Source organism: Limulus polyphemus, unplaced genomic scaffold (genome assembly GCF_000517525.1).
Source record: "Limulus polyphemus unplaced genomic scaffold, Limulus_polyphemus-2.1.2 Scaffold2144, whole genome shotgun sequence".
NCBI lineage: Eukaryota > Metazoa > Arthropoda > Merostomata > Xiphosura > Limulidae > Limulus > Limulus polyphemus.
Genome location: NW_013667754.1, coordinates 99,485 through 114,613, shown reverse-complemented (window position 1 = coordinate 114,613; position 15,129 = coordinate 99,485). Strand labels below are relative to the sequence as shown.

At 31.2% G+C, this 15,129-nt stretch overlaps 1 protein-coding gene across 2 annotated transcripts in view; it reads right to left on the bottom strand.

Annotated features, from left to right (window-relative positions):
* Positions 1-9,278: 9,278 nt before the first annotated feature.
* LOC111087430 overlaps positions 9,279-15,129 on the bottom strand; it is a 14,054-nt gene continuing 8,203 nt past the window's right edge. The window contains exons 3-6 of one of the 2 annotated variants that reach the window (XM_022394032.1): positions 13,324-13,448; positions 12,283-12,318; positions 11,199-11,277; positions 9,279-9,382 (exon numbers count right to left, since the gene is read on the bottom strand). In XM_022394032.1, coding sequence (XP_022249740.1) covers positions 9,367-9,382; positions 11,199-11,277; positions 12,283-12,318; positions 13,324-13,448 — 256 coding nt within the window. In that variant the 3' untranslated portion in view covers positions 9,279-9,366. The remainder of the gene's footprint in view (positions 9,383-11,198; positions 11,278-12,282; positions 12,319-13,323; positions 13,449-15,129) is intronic. The other variant, XM_022394033.1, reaches the window with a different exon arrangement.

The window sequence follows — 15,129 nt, the reverse complement described above, 5'->3', positions numbered from 1 at the left end:
TCTACGTTAACAAGGGATATAGGATTATAGAAAGTATTTATCTCCCATTGTGGTATCGACGTTAACAAGAAATATAGGATTATAGAAAGTATTTATCTCTAATTGTGGTTTTAACCAAGCAAAATAACCTTTTTTACAGTAAGTATTCTGATAACAAAAGATACGAAAAAGAAATTACAAAATCCAGCTTCAAATTAAGATTTTTTCGAAAGTAGGTAATCTTCTCTGTTGAACAGTTCACGAAAGTTTGCAATTCTTCTCTCTCTCTCTCTCTCTCCTTTTATACTACACAAAAACAATATTCAGGTGTTGAATATTTTTCAACCAAATATACAACAGAGCTGAAGTTATAATATATTTTAGAAGCACCAAATATTCACCGAAAGAAGTTAATGACTCAAGTTCACTGACAGTAAGTCGCTGATAAAAACCTATAGAGCTTACTTATTCCAAGTGGATAGAACTAAGGGATTTGAATGTTCTAAAATACTCACATTTAATCAAAAATATATTCAGTAACACGTACTAATTCCCAGGATGTCAGTACAATTTCTTTATATGTGGGAAATAGTTGACTGATGACGATGTGAGGATCATGCTTTGTTCCTTGGCCAGTGTTGGTAAAATGGTGTACTTAATAACAACTATGAACCCACGTGATATTGAAACAGTCTATTTATATGTGGGACACACTTATGATCATTTAATTAATAATAATGTCTATTCTTCAGATAGTACAACGTCGAGCTCTCCGAAGTCGAGTGGTGATTTCAGAATTATTCGACGTGATTTAGATAAAGTCATCTTGTTCGTAAGTTCATCTTACATAAAGCCATCTTATTGGTCAGCACATGATACATAAAGCTATTTAAAGTTTTTATTCATGCTACCGAATAGTTACCGAATATCAAGTTGCACGAGGAAAGAGTCTGTTCTTACTCTCTTGCTCACGCTTGACCATCCAAATATTGGTACCAAACACTATCCTGCAACCAAAAAAAAAAAAAAAAAAGAGTATGGTCTTGCTCAGGCTTCTCCATTCCAATTGTGGTACTGAATATTATCCTGCACCAGAAAAAGAGTCTGCTGTTCTTGCCCACGCTTGACCATCCCAATCTTGATATTGAGCATTATCCGGCACCAGTAAAAAGTTTAGTCGGATTGCACTTATGAAAGGTTGTGCAACTAGGTCCGATATGAATATATATCGTTAAAAGTAAATGCATTCCTTTAGAAACACAATACGTCCATTGATAATGACGCCTCCACCACACCATAGACAAATCCTCACTGTAAAAACCATATTTAAAGATGACGCTTTGAGCATTTGGTCTGCTTCTGGTTCTCTAAACATGAACCTATCGATAATTCATAAAGACATGAAACCTCAACTCGGATAAGAAGAGTGCAGATACCTGATGTGCTTGTTTACTTCGAAATCTAATGGGTTCGGGTTCGACACAAACTCCAAATGATCTGTGTATCACTGTGCAATAAGCTGGGTCGTTGAGGCAAATCTTCTAGATTTTAAGCATAAAATTAAGGCCTATTTATGACAGCAAGCAAGGTATAGCATAGAGCAAAAAAAAAAAAAATCAAAAAAGGACCACAGAAATGATAAATATGAAACAAATCAGCACATACTCATTAATAATCCTTGAACGTACTTTTCCATGACTATTTTATATTACGTTATTCTTTTCTTTTGTAACTCTAGTGCCAAAGCTCTAACAAATATGACATAATATCCCATCACTAATAACGTCTGTTATTAATAAGTGAACAGAGCGCTAGAACTAACTCGAATTATTTATCACGCGGTAATAAGAATAATGTTACAACAAGGCAAAGAAACAGCAGGCGTGTCTAAATGTCTCTAATATCTTGTTGCCCAACATTTTATAGATTACTTGGAACAAGAAAATATCTTGTTGCTCTACATTTCATAGGTTACTTGAAACAAGAAAATATCTGGTGTCCAACATTTTATAGATTAAATGAAATAAAAAAAATATCTGTTGTCCAACACTTTATAGATTAATTGGAATGAGAAAATATCTTGCCCATCATTTCAATGAGCATCAACATTCGATGAACGATTTGGTTATTTTAGGTATTTAAATATTTGGAACTAAGTAGATAAAGTATTAAATCTTCGCTTTGCATGCTATTCGTTCATGTGGAATTCACCTTCATTCTAGAATCATTACTCTTCATATTCAATCACCATCCTTCTGGAATTATTGTTCTTCAACATTCACTTACGTTCATTCCAGAATCATTATTTTTCAACCTCAGTAATCTTCATTCCAGAATCATTGTATTTCTACCACCAATCATATACATATTTCCAGATGAAAAATGTCTATATTTATTTTATTTAGGAACTGTTTTGCTATTTATTAATTTTTTTCCATATTATTATTATTTTAATGCTACTCAAATTAACAATATCTTTATAACCTTTATTCATTAATTTCAAACAAGGTTAACGTCGATATTTATAACCTCATTGAAAACCACTTCATTTTCCCATTTCACCCCTGAAGAAAGGGGATTTCGCTAAATCAAAACGGCAATGAAGATCACTTGATTCATTTTAACACTTCATACTTCCTGTTTCATTTCATCCCTGAAGAAAAGAGGTGTTCACCTTCCGAACGGAATCATGTTGTCGGACTTGGGATTTATATATTTTATTCCCTTCGATTTCTTCCTATCATGAAAAGCGTTACTTGAAGCAAAACTTAAATGTAAGAAGTTATGTGCAGATCATTTGTTCGTTTAATAAATCTTATAAATGACGGCAGTCGTAAAAACCTTAATAATGTTATCTTTGTGTTGTAAAACAGTACTTTATCTTATAACGCTGGAGTAGCTTGATACAGTTCGTCAGAAAAAAAACTACGGAGTAAAACATCGTAGTTATTTCATGTTGCAAAACAACACTTCAGCTGATAAAGCTCAAGTAGCTTGTAACCATCCACCAATAAAAAACATCGAATAAAACAATGAACTTTTTATTTCATGTAGTTAGTAACAACTCAAGAGTAACATATCGTCAACATAGTACGGTGTTTCACCACAATGTCTTATTTGATATATGCTCGAGTTGCTTAAAAGAGTATTGTGAAGACGTGCCCAGTTAAACAACCAGCCACAGTAGGCTTGAACAATGATATTTAGTCCACGCTGATCTGGCTATTGTCCACAACAATATCCAAAAGAACTTTCCTCTGCTACTTATGCTTTTTTACTTCAATAATTTAATGTTTATCTTACATGTAGCACTGTCTGAAGTGCTAAAACGTACTTACTGTGTATGTTTTTTATTAAAACAAATACTTTACACAGAGAAAAAGGCATATTTTCAGAGTGACTGATAAATAATGCGGAGCTTCATCTGTATATGAAAAATATAAATATAAATAAAAATGTAAAGTTTATTTCATGACGTAATTCAGTCAACCTGAAGTTGTGTATCGTCCAATACAACCACTTTTCATACATGAATAATTAATCATAAGTGATCAAGTATACATTTAGTACCCCAACATTAATGTGTATTCTGCTTCAATTATACTCTGACATACTAAATATTTTCCACCTGTAACAGAGCTACCCTACTTTCTTCACCAATTTGATTTGGAAGTTGACTGGAGGAGCAGAATGGAATTTAAATATATCATTTTGTTCCCTAAGGATGTGCACCGTTCCGGAATCATCTGTTGAAATTCGTCAACAACAACGGCATAGTTTATCATACTCAGCTACGGATCAATAAACAATCGAGAGATAATGACAAACGAAAAATTGTAATATATTTGGAAATAAGTCCTGTTTAGTATATTGAACGATCATCTTCAAATACTACTTACTTATTTCTGTCGAATCACATCACAAGATTAGAATAAATGGCAGCTGCTAGAATTGGTTCATGCAACATATAAGTAAAACAGGAATGTCGGGTTTTTATGGTAACGATAGCAACACTGTCTAATGTAAATGTTTAAGAGCGATAGTTATATTTTGTATTATAAAAAATGTAGTTTATTATAAAAGATTTCAGTGCTTAAAATTTCTATAAATACATGTGAATATCTTAAGTTTCCAACCTGCTTTGTTTGTACCACACGAAGACAGTAATGAGTCCAGAGTTATAAAAATAATTTCAAATGCTCATGAATAATTTAGATACCCTCACAGGGTACTAGCAATAGATCTTCCTGCCAAAAAAGTAAATGGATTTATTAAGATTAAAAAACCAATGTAGCAACAGGTCTTCCCACTGAAAGAAAGATGGATTTGTTAATATTAAAATGTAATGTAGTAATAAACTTCCTGCTAAATGAGAGATGTGTTTCTTAACATTAACATCTAATGTATTGTATTAACATTTTAAATATTTTAGAGCGACTTACCAAAACAATTTTTTACTTCTCTTTATTAATTTGTTCCTATTTGTTCCAAAAACAGAAGAAGCAGAAGTTATCATGCTTTTTGATTTCATTCTGGCTGATTGAATAACGATTTCATGGAATATACATTTTTAAATGTTCGGTTTTCGGTTATACATAAAAATGTTTGATTTCTTAGAATATAACTTTTTTTTTCCATTTTCTGTTTCCGATTGGTTAAATAACACTGATTGATTTTCTGGAATGAATTTTATCCAACATATTCTGTCTCTCTTCCTTCCTTTGTAAGTTCCATCATACATATTCTGTCTATTTTCCTTTATGTGCAAATTTTATCCCACATATTCTGCCTCTCTCTTTCGCTGTGTAAACAACACTCATGACTGTAACAGTATCAGCTGTATGTTGTATGCTATGTCAATTATACGTTAAACTTGGACTCGCTCCTTTATAATTCAATGTATCCTTTCCATTTCAATCGTAACCCTGCTTTTTTTTCTCACACATTTGCTGTCTTTCTTTCTTCCAGCTCCAATAACTGTAACATAAAAACCAGTGAATCCATTCATCTACTGTAAACTCCATCTTTTGATGAACGTGACCATCACAGTAAAACCACAACAGCAGTAAGATGTGAAAAGTAGCGTTTTTATTTCGCGCATTTCTCTTGTACTTCTCTTCTAAGATGGCATGTTATCAGTGAATTTTTATATTAACCATCCCGTATATTTCATGCTATAGATTATTATTACTAGTGTACTTTCATGTCATGCAGTACCATTCTCTGTTCTTTTTTCATGTTACACGTTGTATGTGTATGTGTACAATTCATTTTCATGCAACGCATACCTTTAACAGTCGATTTTCATGTTATACATCATCAATACCAATTCAATTTTCATGTAAAACATCCTCATCATCAATACATTATTGTATGTATTATTCTGTATTTCTCATGCTATTCGAATAATTCTTTTGTATGATTCATACAACACAGCATAGTCCTTTGTGAATTTTTCATATTATACAACATCATTACCAGTATGTTTTGCATGCTATACACAAACCTGTATGATATAAATAGCACACGGAATACACAGGATGTGAAGTTCACTGGTAGTAAATGGTACACTTGCAATGGTGTTGTATAACACATAATGATACTGTATAATGTGAAAAGTACACTGGTAATGATGTTGTATAATGTGAAAGTACACTGGTAATGATGTTATATAATGTGAAAAGTACACTGGTAATGATGTTGTATAATGTGAAAAGTAAACTGGTAATGATGCTGTATAATATAAAAATACACTGGTAATGATGCTGTATAATGTGAAAAGTACACTGGTGATGATGTTATATAATGTGAAAAGTACACTGGTAATGATGTTATATAATGTGAAAAGTACACTGGTAATGATGCTATATAATGTGAAAGTACACTGGTAGTGATGCTATATAATGTGAAAAGTACACTGGTAATGATGTTATATAATGTAAAAAGTACACTGCTGATGATGCTGTATAATGTGATGCCATATAATGTGAAAGTACACTGGTGATAATGTTATATAATGTGAAAAGTACACTGGTAATGATGCTGTATAATGTGAAAAGTACACTGGTAATGATGGTGTATAATGTAAAAGATACACTGGTAATGATGGTGTATAATGTGAAAAATACACTGGTAGTGATGCTATATAATGTGAAAAGTACACTGGTAATGATGGTGTATAATGTGAAAAGTACACTGGTAATGATGTTGTATAATGTGAAAAGTAAACTGGTAATGATGCTGTATAATATAAAAATACACTGGTAATGATGCTGTATAATGTTAAAATTACACTGGTGATGATGCTGTATAATGTGAAAAATACATTGGTAGTAATGCCATATAATGTGAAAGTACACTGGTGATGATGTTATATAATGTGAAAAGTACACTGGTAATGATGCTGTATAATGTGAAAGTACACTGGTAATGATGGTGTATAATGTGAAAAGTGCACTGGTAATGATGCTGTATAATGGGAAAAGTACACTGGTGATGATGCTATATAATGTGAAAAGTACACCGTTAGTGATGCCATATAATGTGAAAGTACACTGGTAAATGATGTTCTTTTATGTGAAAAGTACACCGTTAGTGATGCCATATAATGTGAAACTACACTGGTAATGATGTTGTATAATGTGAAAAGTACACTGGTAATGATGTTGTATAATGTGAAAAGTACACTGGTGATGATGCTATATAATGTGAAAAGTACACCGTTAGTGATGCCATATAATGTGAAAGTACACTGGTAATGATGTTATATAATGTGAAAAGTACACTGGTAATGATGTTGTATAATGTGAAAAGTACACTGGTAGTGATGCTATATAATGTGAAAGTACACTGGTAATGATGTTATATAATGTAAAAAGTACACTGCTGATGATGCTGTAATGTGAAAAGTACACTGGTAATGATGCTGTATAATGTAAAAAATACACTGGTAATAATGCTGTATAATGTGAAAAGTACACTGGTGATGATGCTATATAATGTGAAAAATACACTGGTAGTGATGCTATATAATGTGAAAAGTACACTGGTAATGATGTTATATAATGTGAAAAGTACACTGGTAATGATGCTGTATAATGTGAAAGTACACTGGTAATGATGGTGTATAGTGTGAAAGTACACTGGTAATGATGGTGTATAATGTGAAAAGTACACTGGTGATGATGCCATATAATGTGAAAAGTACGCCAGTAAATATGAAATGTATGAAGAAAAATACACTTGTTCGAATTCTGAATGGCACGAGAAATACAGAGGGAATGATGCTGTATGATTTGTGTATTTTTCTTGTCATTCAGAATCCTTAAAAGTCTGTTCTTTGCGTCATATACAACCCTCACCAATCTATTTTTCTTGATATACTCTATATTTAATGGTGTATTTTTCATGTGATTCGGAATCTTCACTATTGTATTTTTCTTGTCCCAACTGCTTATCATTTCAAAAACAACATTCTAAAGCTCAGTATATCAATTACACACCAAATTTTCTCACCTAGTATTCATATGAACAAATTAAATACCACCTTTTCTCACCTGATAATTATATTCAAAGATTCCCATTTATCTCATGCATGATTACTAGGTTTCGCTCGAATTATTCTGAATAATTCTATCATTTTACATGTCATCACTCTCTATTCGTTTACTGTAACTTACATATTTATCCCAGCAGTTTTTGTGCATGAATTGCTAAAGAATAATAGATATCGTCTTTGCTAGTATATAGCATTGATTGTATTAGTGGATGACATGGGTATAAATCGTACAAAGTGGCGATTTCCAGTCACATGGAGCTATGTGCTCTAACCGACCAAGTAAAGTACTTGGCGAATTCTCTATCTTCGTTAATTTTCGTTAATATGATAGAGTTTGATTTTTAAATTAGTAATGTCATATATTATTTTTAAATAACAAAAATCTCAAATTAAAGTTTTTTCGCTTGTTAGTATTTCAATTATGCTTAATACTCATTACTGTTCGAAATGTCACCTGTGAACGGATACGTGAAAAGCTATTTTATGATTGTATAACAGTCTTGAGGAACCAAGGGAAACTTTTAACTGAACTCTTAAACCAAACAAATGTTTTCAAACCAAAATGTCCTTATGAAATTCCTTATAACAATAAATACGCGCAATGTTCCTGTGGAGTTCACGAAAACTTAGTAATAAATAAACGTATTTGATGCAGTTTTTGTCGAAAGATGTCTGTGTGTCAATCAGTCGACTTGACGCATTTATTGTTGCTTATAATATTTTGGTGGATATGAAACACATCGAATTTTGTGAAAAATAAAAAAAATGTGAGTTAATTTCATTAGCTGAATGTAAATTACACCACGAATTTCGACCTCTGTGTGAAAAGGGAATTATGTTCTTATTAGGTCACTTATAGTTTCAAATTGTGATTTCTAAAAAAATACTTATCTGTATTGTTTTGAAGCATATATCTGTTTTTTCCTGGAACTACTGCTATGAACGAACAGTAAAATTGAACATTAAATAAGATTCTGAAATAGGTAATAACTCAATTACTAGTTAGAAAGTAGTGCAAGAACAAGTTTTAATTGAACTGTATCGTTAAAGTATTACAAGTATTTGGTTAAATAAAGCCAAGATTGTAGAACCATCAAATCTGAAGAGCTGATTTAGCGCCATCTGTTGAGAAAACAAAAATTAACGGTTTTATTTACATCCAGGATTGTTTATACCAGTAAAAAATTAACAAAACCCAAAATATGTATTTAAATTACATTATAAATGTTAAATGTACATTGTTTATATTAAAATATTATAGCTATGAATGTAACTTTACCTACTGTACCATAAGATTAAGATAAATATCTATATATGGTCTTGTTATCTCACCCACCCAAATGCACAATCAAATTAAAATATCTACATATGGTATTGACATTGCTACCTTATCTACTGTAGTTTCTTATAGAATTAAATTACCTATATATATTTTGGATATCGTCATCGCAGTCAACTCACCATAAGATTCAGTTATCTATGTATTGTTTTGTTATTGCTGTCAAGACTTGGTTAGTGTTTAATGTTTGACTCATTAAAAACCTAAGTCAGACTGATTTGTCTTCCTATACAAATTTTGTTACCAATCCATGTTAGTTGTTTTCAGTAAAGCTACTATAAAGATATTTATAGCTTAAATGTTTTAAAGCATATTTTCCATAGGAATTTATGATTTATTGTACTTTCAAGAGGTAACACAAAGATGCATAACTCACAATATGTTTTCGCAGATCCAGTAGCATCATTTTTTTACAGTTTCAATGTAGCTGGGAAACCACTGAGAACATGTCTCCCAAACAGCTTTACATATGACATACTGCACCTCTGTTTCAATGGTTGCGCCATCTGTTGACAATATATATATACTTTTAGCTAATTTAATATTTGAAATACATTATACCTTCTCACCGGTTGCAGAACAGTAAGAACAAATAGCTAATTGTTTAGCTATAAGCTTACCAACAAATAAACAAAGACATAAATAATTACATCCAAAATTTATTATATCATTAAACAAAAGTAAAGTACTACCAATTAAAAGTCTACTAAGTTTCTTTCATCTTGGTTATTCACGAATTTGTCTGAGTTCACCAAGGTCGTTTTTCCTTTAGAAAAATATCTTTAGTAAAGACCTTGCTACAGTAGAAGCAATGGTCTGGTCTAGTGTCGAACAATGGGATTACTTGGAAGTTTGATCTACTCTTTGTTCATATGAGTGTAGCCCTCAGTCACGTGGATGAGGTGTGCGTGTGCTTAGGGAAAGAGAGCTTTGTATATATTATTATTATTTCTTTGTTTAAAATAAAATTTGTACTATATTCCTAATATAGATTCGTATTTTAATATTAATATTAAGATTCAGGCATATAGAGAAATAGGGGGTAATATAGCTTATTGAAAGTCTCTGTTTGAGGTAGAGGCTCTTCAGACTTACAGATTGGGTTTATCACAGCTTTGCCTTTAGCATCAAATAACTAGTCACACTGATGAGAGAGCATTAATAAAGCTCTCTCTTCAGTCGATCACACAAGCATTTGTTTGAGTGTTTAACTTAACTTTGACTATTTGATTATAATAAAGATTGTGATTGTTTACAACCCTGTGGCCAGTCTCTTTCTTTTGATTAAGAGTCCGTTTAGGTACTGCTTTGCAATGCAGTATCTGACCAATCTTCCTGTTTTTGGGGTTCCTGCAGGCTACTTTGGGAGAAATCAGAGCAATCTGAGAATATCACACTGGAAACCTGCATTAGGCTAGTAAATAAGATGTGAATGTTATTCTTGTAGTGATGTAATATCGAATTTATTATCTACTTATGTCTAAAACTACAAACTGATAATTCATTATTCCTGTCAATTAATAACTTTTGTCTTTGTAATTTTCTAAGATTTGTAACAGGAAACACAAGAAAAGGAATAAATCTTGAATAACCAATACTTTTAATGAGTATACTACTTTAATTGCACTCAAATTATTGAATGTTTAACACTGTTCACAACCGCTGGGATTCACTTGGACCATGCATTTATGCATGATAATTTACACTATTCATAATTTCTAAACACTTTTATTATGGTATATTAATGGTTAGTTTACTACACTGTAGTATTTAACATTGTAATATCGTTGTAAGCTATATTTTTGATGTTTGTTTTCTACAGGGAGCCATAATTATGTAATGGTGATGACGTTATGACCCAGAAATTTCATGTAGTAAGTATTATATAAGACGATTACGATATGAATACGAGAATCAGTGAAGCACTGAATTAATGATTGAGTTAGTCCAGTGCCATTTAGACAATAAAAGTTATTGCTACTGATTCAGTTAGAGTTAGACAATGAGGGTTAGTGTGTGTCTTTGATTAAAATTATGCAAGTATGTTTTGTATTGCGAGTTAGGATTACTTTAGTTTTCGGAAGTTTTGTTAATCGTTATATGAGCCTTTGTATTTGAAGTAGATCTGTAAATAAATATTATTTATACCAAGTAATCCAAAAGAACCCGCTCAACAATAGAAAACATTGCAACGATAGTTTGACATTTTATTTCCAAATTAGAAAATGCAAGTAGCATAAAAATTCAAGACAAATATCATTTAAAAAGCATTATAAAATATTTTGTGACAGTTGTGATAGTTAAACACACAAATTTTGTTACTTTTCACACACATGTCCCTGCATTTTTCTCCACTTGTTGACGGGAGACTTACGACCACATTTTCTTGTAATGCCATTTTCTGAAAAAAACAATATCTTTTTTGCTTTGTTGAATTGGTTATTTTCCCAAACTCTTCAGGAAAATATAGTTGTTATCTGATCTCCCTTTATTTCAATCAAGTTCAAGATTAATTTACAAAACAAAAGCGTTTAAGTAGCGTATACCTAGCATGTTATAGAATTCTGCAATTGGCCATCTGTGTTTCTTCTTTTTGGTTGAGTATCACTTAGTCAGTAGTTTTACATCTTTGGTGTAATTTAAGATCTTCACTGCTTTTGGACCTGAATTGTCGTCAATTCATGGCTGATCATGCCTAGCACTTAGTTGTATAACTACTTTTCCTTTTCTTAAACAATACTGTTGTAAAGGTTTCTATTATTGGCCTTGTTACTTTGGATTATTTAGTAAAAAGAAAAATGCAAAACCAATCTACTTAATAATAAAAAATCATTTGACTTTTTCGTCTACAAGTTCGATAAGTTCCACGGTTTTACGTAACTCAATATAAAAAATTCACAAGTAAAAATGTTTTACATAGAAATTTCCCACGTACTTGTTAATTTCATATTTCTTGCACTTCGTTCAAATACAAACTCAGATTTAAAGTACTGAAATAACTAATTGGCTCACAGCACGAAACTGCGTAAATCATTCACTGCTTACTCGTTTGCTAACTATATAAAATATTTGATCTTTATATATATGTGTGTGTAATTCATATAATGCTATTTATGTATTGTCTTGTATTTTTGTAAGCAAACATATATGAGTTATTTGTTTTGTTTGAAGTTAAGCACAAAGCTACATAATGGGCTATCTGTGGGCAACCACGAGTATCGAAACCCGATTGCTAGTGTTGTAAGTTCGCAGAGATGCCGCTGTGCCACTGGGGTATAATATATGTTGGAGAAACAGAATAGATTTACATAAATCTCATGTGAAAAATGCAAATAATTGCCCACTATTTGTTAACAAACACGTTAATAAGTTAATAACTGTATTATAGAAAAATATCATACTTTACCAGAACGTTTTTTCCAAATATTTTCATTTTGGTATTCTTGTGAACAAAAAAAAAAGAGATATTATTTTATGAAAATTACTTTATTAATAAATTTAAAACCACATTAAATGTTATGTAGTTTAAGAAATAAAGATAATATAAAACATATGTAAAGCTTTAAGGTAAAAAATGCCGTAAGTTTTTTCATTGTTAAGCAGGTTTTAGCAGAGAGACTCTTATTATAGAAACTGAAAAGTGTCCTTGAAGATATTGAAACCTGTATTTTTTGTTTTAGATTAACAACAATAAAGAGTTTTTAAAATATTTAAAATATTTTTGTATTGTTTCATATATATATACTTAGATATTAAGATTTATAAGCGTTAATTGTGGTTTTGACTTAACATAGTTTAATTGGGGGTAATTGTTTATTTATACTACAAATTCCAAAATGTCACTTAAGGTAATAACTTAAATTAATGTTCATCGTTTGGAACTTCACCAAATTGAATTTAATATAGTTAAAATGTTGGTAGGTTAGTTTAACTTAAGCTATTTAATTAGGTTAAAGTGCTTTGTTTAGAGCTTCATTAATTTGAGTTGATAAAGTTAAATAATGCTAATTTAGGTTGCAAGCTAAATTAAAAAAGTTTACTTGAAATAATAGTATTTCCAGATATGTTTCTAACTTAAGTAATATGGATATTACTGATTATAAAATATATTGTAGAATACATTTAGATGTTAAACCTTTTTCTCGAGTAGAAATAACAGTGCGACTACTTAACAAAATAACCGTTCGCTCGAAACATCGTAATTAATTTATATATTTTAAATTTCCTGTTTTCACCAATGCATATTATTTCAATCTTCTTTTCTTGGGCAGTATTGTTTGAGATTGTTCTAACAGTAGAAGCAAAATATTAAAAGATAGACTCTGAAAGCAACACATATTGGATATATTTGCCAAACACACAAAAATATAATATATATGTATAATCAACTTTCAAATTTACATGCTTTTTTCCAGATTTTTCAGAAAATGACAAGAGAAAAACTTACCAATTTCAGTCCTCTTTCCAAAAACGCTTCCATTAAAAAGTGGTCGTTTAAAGGCATCACTTGAGTTTATTAAGAACAAAGTAATTAAGAAGACCATAATTTTTGTTGTGAAACCCATAGTAAATCTGCAAAGAAAATTTACGTATTAGTTTGTGATAAAACATTTTCTATGTTTTATGTTTACAACTATTGGATTTTACCCCTGAATATATAAACTGTGTTCCTTTTCTACATATGTGTGTTTGTTGACTCAGTGCAAAGCTACACAATGGGCTATCTTTTCTCTTTGTCCATTGTGGGGAATCGAACCTCATATGTTAGCTTTTGAAGTCTTTAAATTTACCTCTGATCAACTGTGGGACCTTTCCTATAAAACTTTAAATTCCTTATAAGCGTTGGTTCTTAAGTTCGATCACGTTTATTTGTTGCCTTAATTAAACAAATTACGAATAATTACAGCAAGTGACTAAGAGTTTATATTTCAGTTAAAATAAATCGTAAGTTTGGTGTATGTTTCACAGAAGACGTTTCCAAAGAACAGTGGGTGTTAAAAAATTTATCATTTACTAACGAGGCTGTAAGAATATATTAAATAACGAACCTGAGATAAGTGAGATATATTAAAGATTAATCCTTCTTTTATGTGTTTAGAGTAACACTGTGCTAATATTACGGATTAATAGAAGTAGAGGATCAGAGGAGAATATACCACTAAGGCGAAATCTCATTAATGTGTAGATTATTAAGGATTTTAGCTTTATGGATAAGAACTAAAATGTTTTGAAAGTATATGAACTTTTAAAGGTCTGTTAGGTCCAGAATGCATTAGCTGAGAAATTATTAACTTCTAAAGTCTCCAGAATAGTTTAGTCGTGAGCATATGAACTTATAAAGCGCATGGAACTCCAGAATCACCCAACAGTAAATATACTAATTTCTATACAACAAATAGCTCCAAAAAAGATGCACTTATGAAAATATTAACTTCGAAAGGTTAGAGACCTCTAAATTATGCTCGAAAATTTCGTTAACATTGAAAATGTTCAACAGAAGGCTCAATACAGGTTTCATTTTTTCTGGTTTATAACACAAAACATTTCTTATTGATTTGTCTTTATTAATATAAATTATTAGGTCGTCAAGAAATTAATGTCGCTTTTTTTAGATAAAAAACCTGAACAACTTATATATCAAAACAAAACATTTATTAAATGAAATAGTCTCCATTCTTATCGAGGATCCTTTTCCATTTTACAATCAAGTTGTTAATACCCTGATTAAAGAAATCACTTCGCTTTGAAGCAAAAAAAAAAACATGTGGATGTCCTCTTTAACACCTTTCACATTTTTTCCCATTAAGATGGTGTTGCAGCGAACGAAAAAGATGGTAAACTTATGGTGCCATATCTTGAGAATATGGTAGGTGGGGAGAAATTCCCAACCCAACTCTATAATCTTGTGTTGCGTCAAAAGTGCCACTTGTGGACGTGCATTGTCGTGGAGAAGAAGAACACTTTTCTGATTGACGAGTGAAGGGCGTTTCTGATGAAGGGCTTGATTTAAACGTTCCAGTTGCTGACTATAGATCTCTGCCTTGACAGTTCGCTGTGGATTGAGGAGTTCGAAATGAATTACTACTTTGCTGTCCCACCAAATGCAAAGCATCACTTTCTGCGGATGAAATCCAAGTTTGGGGGTGGGAAGTGGTTTTTGTTTAGTACTGAGCATTTGATTTTGGCGTTTAATATTCGCATAGAGAATCCATTTTTCACCACCGGTGACAATTCAAGCGCATTACGCCCAAAA